The sequence below is a fragment of the Merops nubicus genome, unplaced genomic scaffold (genome assembly GCF_000691845.1).
Source record: "Merops nubicus isolate BGI_N331 unplaced genomic scaffold, ASM69184v1 scaffold40469, whole genome shotgun sequence".
Classification (NCBI taxonomy): Eukaryota; Metazoa; Chordata; class Aves; order Coraciiformes; family Meropidae; genus Merops; species Merops nubicus.
In genome coordinates this window covers 15,544-22,730 of record NW_008632437.1, presented here as the reverse complement: position 1 = coordinate 22,730, position 7,187 = coordinate 15,544, and the positions used below count along the sequence as shown (strand labels likewise).

Genomic DNA, 7,187 nt, shown 5'->3' with positions numbered 1-7,187 from the left:
AATGGTATTACTAAAGAGTTTGAGAAAAACAAAAACATGCTCCTGATGTACAACAAGGGCAATGATATCAATTAAAAATGGACCATCTTATTGTAATGAATTTGCTCCCCCTGCAACTTAACTTGTAACACTGATAACACACCTGTACACTGCATACAGCATACCTCTGACCAAATCTTAACTCAAGAGACCAGGGGTGGTCTTAGCCAAATTAATCAGGAAGCAGTTGCAGATTGAAAAGAAACATCCAAGTCAGCAAACACTTTACAAAACACAGACTTTGTGCATAGCAGCTGACTCTGGATTACAACACGGAAAAACAATTTGGGGGATCAAATTTTTTACTAGACACAGGGCACCATCGAGATTTAACAAAATATCATATAAGTTTGTTTCAACTGCAACAGTATGTCATATTTAATGGGCAGATTTAACCATTAGCTGCCTCATGTAAACTCAGTCAGTTTCTGCATACACAAAATAAATTCTCTCCTTTCCCCCTCCCAAAAATGAGGGATCTCTCTCCTGGATGCTTCTTTTTCCCCTGTACCATGGTTTCCTCAAGTAGGCATCATTTTGTAGATAATATCTTTGTACTTCAACCAACATATGACAAAACCAGTTGCAAAGATTCACGAATAACCCATATATACATAATTTACACTCTGGGGCTGTCGGTTGCATACATTTTTCTTGTTAGATCTTAATCCAGAACAGGAAGTGCTGGTGGTTTGTTTTTATTTTTTTTTCCCCACTGAAACTCCCAATTTTTTAAAGATTTTTGTTCATAAGCTGTTATTTTCAAGCTAAAAGGAAGACCTGCTGCAGCAACAACCGAAGTAAATAAGTTTACTGCAGTAAGCCTGTACTCCACACAAATTCAGTGTCTCTGGGTAACAGGATTCTCTTCCCACACTCAACACAGCCAATGTGCTGACAAAATACAACTGTGTCACCCAGATTGACTGACCTTTATCCATGTACAGGGAACACACCTTTCTACAAGATATAGATGAAACCTTGTACTCAACAACTGTTTTCCAGGATTAATAGCCTGGGGAAAGGAGTCTTTGATTTGCGGTTACTCTCTTACACCTCCTACAAAACATTTTATCAGAAGTTACAATGAGGCAGGTTTGCTGTGGAATAGGAGCTTTAAGAATTGTTCTCAGGGATACATTCATAGAATGATGGCAGCCCAAAGCAAAAAGAGATAGAAACAAAGGTTAATCCAAGTAAGTTCGGACATCAGACTCATACTTTTAAACCTGAAGGAAAACTGTCTGTGAAACACACCGATTTGTGGAAGCCTACGACAACAGCAAATCCTAAGAGTTCATATCCCCACACCCATCTACCCAACCCAAACACTTACCATTTAGTTCTAGAAGAATGAAGAGCACTTTGCTTGGCACCAGAGGCAGCTATGGTCAGAGTTACAGCTGTGCTGCACAAACATCCTCAAATACAATACTATCTCTCTCCCTCCACATACTTCTCTTGGTCTGGTCTACAGATGGCCAGGGAAACTATGCTGGCATACGACAAGCTAATTGTGCTTCAATACATCTCCTTCTAGAAAGATGCTGGAACTGCCAACATAAACAGTGCAAGCAGGTCCTAGCAGTACTAAAAAATAAGCTTTTATCAAAACTAGGCTGCCTCTGGCCAAGGAAACTGTTTGCATCTTTCTAGCCAGAGTCTGCCACCAAGTTGCCAACACAGGTGGCTCAGGCCTTGCAGAGGGGCTTTTGTTGTTAGCCATCTGCCCACCCCCAAGAGTCACGTAGTGCAAACCCAGCAAATGAAGGATCCATTTCCCAGCAAAAGTCTGTCAAGATGCACTCCAACAAACACTATGCACCTCTGGGAAGGGAGAAGTAATTCTGGAGCAGCTCGTATAGTCACCCCTCAGGTATCAAAAACCATACCATGTGCAATAAGGGGTGCCATCTCTTGCCTCACCACAACTCCCATCTTGAAATCCTTGATTCCCAAGTCACCCTCGAATGACTGGACAGCACCTACTAACCAGATGGATGCTGCAATGCACACTATAGGTTGGAGGCTTTCAAAGCGGATGAATTCAAGATGCAGATTAAACGTTAAAAAACAAACAGGAAAGGAATGCAGTTCAATATCTGCTTGGGGGACGGGGCAGGTTGGTGTTGTCTCAACTCAGTGCACTTTCCCAGGTGCTTGGAGAAGAATCCAAGCTCAAGTTGGTATTTGTATTGGCATACGTAAAACCACTGGCAACAGCGCGTAGAAAGGAGCACTGATACTCACGCAAACAAAGCATGAAAGGATGTAAAGCAGAGCTTAGCAGAGTTTACTGTAGCTTCAAGGTTACAGTACTAGGAAGCAGCCAGTCAGCCTATTTTCCAAACCCATGAAATGCTCTAATATGCGCCGCTCCCGCCGGTGCTCCGTGGAGGGGCTCTGGGGAGGAGCGAGCCGCATCACCCCCACGGAGCGGGGAACGGGGAAAATCATCTTCAAAGGAGCAAACCGTGCAGTTCTCCACCACCTCCTCCCGAAGGAGCACAAACACAGCAAGCCAAGCCAATCCCAAGTGAATCCAGGAGACCCCTGCAAAGCTACGTGATTAGGGTCACATTGGTGTTTGCCTTCTCAGCCTTGCTGCCTGGTTTCCTCAACCCTTGCCTTGTCCCAGACCTATCACCACAGATTTAGTAGCTGTAACTAATCTATCTGGAGACAGGTGCTCACCTTATATGACCAAAGCTGGTAAGGTGGTCAGTCACTTTTCCCATCCCAACACCACATATAAAACTAACTCTCAATGGGCCCTACTGCATTTTCACCCATTTTTAAAGCAAGAGTCTTGCCTCGGGATTCACATTTTTCCAAGGTTACTCTTGCCAACCCCAGATCTAGCTCTTACTCTGGCAGAAGTCTGCTGGGAGTTGGGAAAACAAAACAAAAAACAAAAAAAAAGATAAAAAAAGAAAAAAAGACCACTCTAAACCCTCCTCTCAGTCAGTTAAGAAGTGTAGCACCAGCTTGGGTGAGGAGTATTTAAAAAAGCATTCAAAAAGATCAGCCCAGGCAGAGCGAAAAGGTATGGTAAAGTAGCCCACCCTTCTCAGCAAAAGATGAAGGAAAAAGCCATACTCCAAAATACTGGGAAGAACTAAACATACTTTTTTGAGGTGGGGGGAATTAAGAGGAAGATTGGGAAGTACTGAAGTAACATTCAAAGGTTGGGGGGGAGTTAAGTACCCTGTAGGTTATAAAAAACAATAATGTAGGAGTCAAAGGACAAGATATTGCTTTTCCTTTTTTCCCCCCATTGGATTTACATTCTGCTTACTGAAAGAGATAATTCTGAAGGAAACTTGTCATCAGGATAACCTGCTCAAGCCCTCCACACCTCAAACTTAAAAGAGATCTGCACACTTTTTCCCACTCCACCCCCAAAAAAAACTAAACCAAAAACCCCAACCCAAGGAAAAAAAAAAAAAACAAAACAAAAAAAAACAAACAACCCCAGAAAGGAGAGCTCAAAAAAGAAAAACCCCAAACATGACTGGACAATCCTTGGAAGAAGCATTACATTTTGTTGGAGAGAGGTCAAGGAAAAAAAAACCAAAATAAAACCAACCAAAACAATTAAGAAGATGAAGGGGTGGAGTAAAAATAAAAGAAAGAAAAAAGTCAAGAGGCCTCTCTTTCCTTATTTGGCGACAAGCAAGTGCAAGAAAGTGTTCGTCGGGGGCTTGTTCAGTTGTCGGTCTTTTGCACGTCTGGGTTCTGGCCCAGAGAAGGGGCTCTGAGGTTCTTCTGCAGCACGTGCGCGTCTGCGGGCTCTATCCTCTTGTAGTAGTTCTTCTTCGTCTCAATGATCTCAAAGCCAAACTTCCTGTAGAAGTCAATTGCAGACTCGTTGCTGATCTGGACGTGCCTGGGACACGAGGAGGAGAGACAGACAGGTATCAGAACTTGCTGCAGTGCAGTATTCTACCTCTACACTCAGACCTTAGCAAAGACAAGATCAGAAATGGAGCTATCCAGATAGAGACAGGAATGATGGTTTCAGTTCAGGACTGCAAATTTTGGTCTTCCCAAATCAATCCTGAGCTAATGTGCAGCTCCTGGATGGCCTGTGGCAATCACTCTGAGAAGCAGCAAATGTTTCCCCCAGTAAAGCTCTTTCAAAGAAACACAAATGGCAGAGACACTCAGAAGTATTACTAGCTCAGTAATTGCCATTTTTCTAAATCTGAACATGGCAGATATTTTCTGGAAATATACAAAGTTTCACTGTAGAGCCAATTTTAACTTCCTGTAGTGACACTTCTTAGATGACCACACAATTTTAACCCCTTCCTCACTTCTAACTAGCCCTCTCTCTTCACACAAAGCTATAGCAACACAAAGACCACCTATGGTCTCACAAAGTCCTTTGCACTTTTACTTATCTCCTGCCAAGTTTTACAGATCTCACTAGCATATTCCAAGAGTTTCAAGGCCTCCAAAACAAACAACCATCAGTTCTTCCTCCTAAGCAACTACAACATTTATTTGCAGAAGTTCTACCATTAAAGAAGAAAAAAGAAAATCACTGAAGATGTTTGGCGCAGCACAAGGCATTCATTAAACACACTCAAAATTCAATGGATGCTGCACAAGCTTATGAATCATTCTGTCATGACAACATGCTGCATAACCATAGAACCAAAGCAACTCTGGAAGCAACAGCAGAACAAAACAAAAGATCTTAGTGTTAAGCCAAATAAGCACCAAACAGCTAAAAGGGAACTTAATAATAATGACAAATTTAGGCACTGCTATGAAATTGGGTGCCAACCTGCACAATATATTCAGACAGAAGACGCACAAGCAGCAGATGCAGTGATAAAATCAATGGGCCACTAAAAAACCCTTTGTTAAGCACAACTTGGGGGCTATTTATTGCCATCCCAGAATCTTACTGTGAGAAGTGGAAAGCGGGATTATGAAGGATTTGGTTTTTGCATTAAAACCAGCAAACAGTTCCTTCACTGTGCACAGGAACGTGCAAAAGCAAAAGGGAAAGCCTGTGCCAGCTAGCAGGCATCTGAGGATTCATTAGCACCACTTCTGAGGCAGGAGAGAAGGAATACAAGCCAAAAGCAGCTTTCCTCAAGCTCCTCTTTAAAACACCTGCTCATCTTACAGAGACAGCACAAAGCTACAGCAGCAGAGGACTTGGAAGACCTTGCACCTCAATGGCACAGGTGGACAAAGCCTGAGGAGAAAGTCACTCCATTTATAGTGACATCATTGTATGAAACACTCCTCACCAAGCATCTTCAACAGCCCTGGCAAGAGTTCAGGGTGCAGTTCTGTGGCTGCTCCAAGCCACACCTGCTGTGGGACTATCCCTACTAATGCACTGTGCTTGTACTGGTTTAAGCCAGCAGAAATGGACAAGGAAGAAGCTGGTTCAGAGAAGTGATCTGGCCAAAAACTCCATCAGCTCACCTGGTAGTCACAGACACCAATGCACAGGACAAAGCAGAAGTGTAGAGCCAGCAGTGAAAAGGAAGCAAAGCTTTGCAGCTGTGGATTTCAGGTTCTATGCCCACGGGGATGCATTTAGGATGACTGTGCTCCTTAAAGCAGCCCTGTCTTCCACCCCAGTGCTTGTTCTTATGTCTGCATCATCCCACATACTTATGCAGGGATGCAGTAGGCTTAAATCAACAAACAGCCCCTCTCCCAAAACTGCACTAAAACAAAAAATACCCAGAACAAAACTGAGAACAGCTTCCCCAGCTGGGTCATTGACCTAGTTTACTGTGTTGCTGCACAAACAGCTAAGAAGGTAAGAAAGGAAATAAGAAGTTAGGCCTTGCCACTGATTGTGAACCTAGAGTACTTGCAAGCACCTCTGATCTGATGTTCTAACCAACACAGTACTGTCATAAAAGACAGACAGCAAATGCATCAGAACTGCAGGCAAGACCTGCAGTATTTGCCATTCTAAGGACAACACTGTATGGTAAAAAACAACTTTCACAAAAATGTTTTTAATCGTACACTAATTCTGATATAGAATGTTATTCTGTAATTAAATTACTTACAAATTCAGCAATTTTGCAGAAGCCCTTCTAAAGCAAGCAAGCTTTTGGTTTTCTCAGCATCACAAAACAAGTCCAAAATATGACCCCAGCTTTCTTACTAGCACTTACAATATGTCCCATGACCCCACTGAAACATGTATTAAAAATGCTCTTGGATCTTCCTCCCTTTGCTCCCATATATGCCCCTATCATCTCTCCAAAAACACGTGATTGTAGCTTATTTACTTACAGATAGATGTTGTCAAAGGTGCCATCTTTTTCACAGATGTTTAAGACATGATTCAACATTTTCGTTCCTGCCAAAAGGTAATGAGATACTTAAGAAAACCAGAAGAGTACAATCAAGTCTGTACTTAACTAAGGGCTTTCTTGAGGAGAGGCAGGTTAACTACAGGTGGCTAAAATGACAGAGCCTGCGAGAACTAAGAAAGGAAAATACAATATGGTGTATAAGTATTTCACCATCTTTCTGGCTGCTCATAAAATTTAATTCATTCTTTCTTTGGCAAAAAAAAAGCCAACAAAACAACAGTCCAGAAGCATATGTATAAAGCAGTTTATTTATATACTACCTTCAAGGTCTCAAACTCACCTCAAAATATCATCAAAGCAATGTATGAAGCAGTAAGAACATTGGTATTTTTTTCTAATAAAGATGTATTGAAACAATTTAAAATAATATTTTCTTTTCATTCCTGTTTATCAAAGCAAACATTACTGTAAGGTCTTGATTAATCTGGCCTATAGATTTGCAACATGGAGGAAAAAACTAATTGCTGTGTAGACAGAAAGCAAACAGGTACTACCCCGAGCAACAATTAGTAGTGATAAAAGATTAAATAGAAAAAAAACCCTACATTTAGAAAAGTGAAGAGAGACCCCCATGAAGGAATGTTGTGTAGTACTTATACATGACTTGCATAGTGGCTACATACCTCTAACAAGTTATTTTGTCCCTCTGTGCATCAACTTTCACAACTATGGAAGCAGACTATTTATATCACAGTACGGTAATGTGATTAAGATTATTTTAACCTGAAGTCCTGAATTAGAAAGTTATACAAGAAGTCCACTTCTGAAAGGCAGGTAAAACAG

The 7,187-nt window shown here is 41.7% G+C and overlaps 1 protein-coding gene across 1 annotated transcript in view; it reads right to left on the bottom strand.

Annotated features, from left to right (window-relative positions):
• Positions 1–3,670: 3,670 nt before the first annotated feature.
• NAA50 (N(alpha)-acetyltransferase 50, NatE catalytic subunit) overlaps positions 3,671–7,187 on the bottom strand; it is a gene marked incomplete at its 5' end in the record, with an annotated part of 4,480 nt that continues 963 nt past the window's right edge. Inside the window, 2 exons of the mRNA XM_008947909.1 lie at positions 3,671–3,928; positions 6,322–6,388. Coding sequence (XP_008946157.1) covers positions 3,748–3,928; positions 6,322–6,388 — 248 coding nt within the window. The remainder of the gene's footprint in view (positions 3,929–6,321; positions 6,389–7,187) is intronic.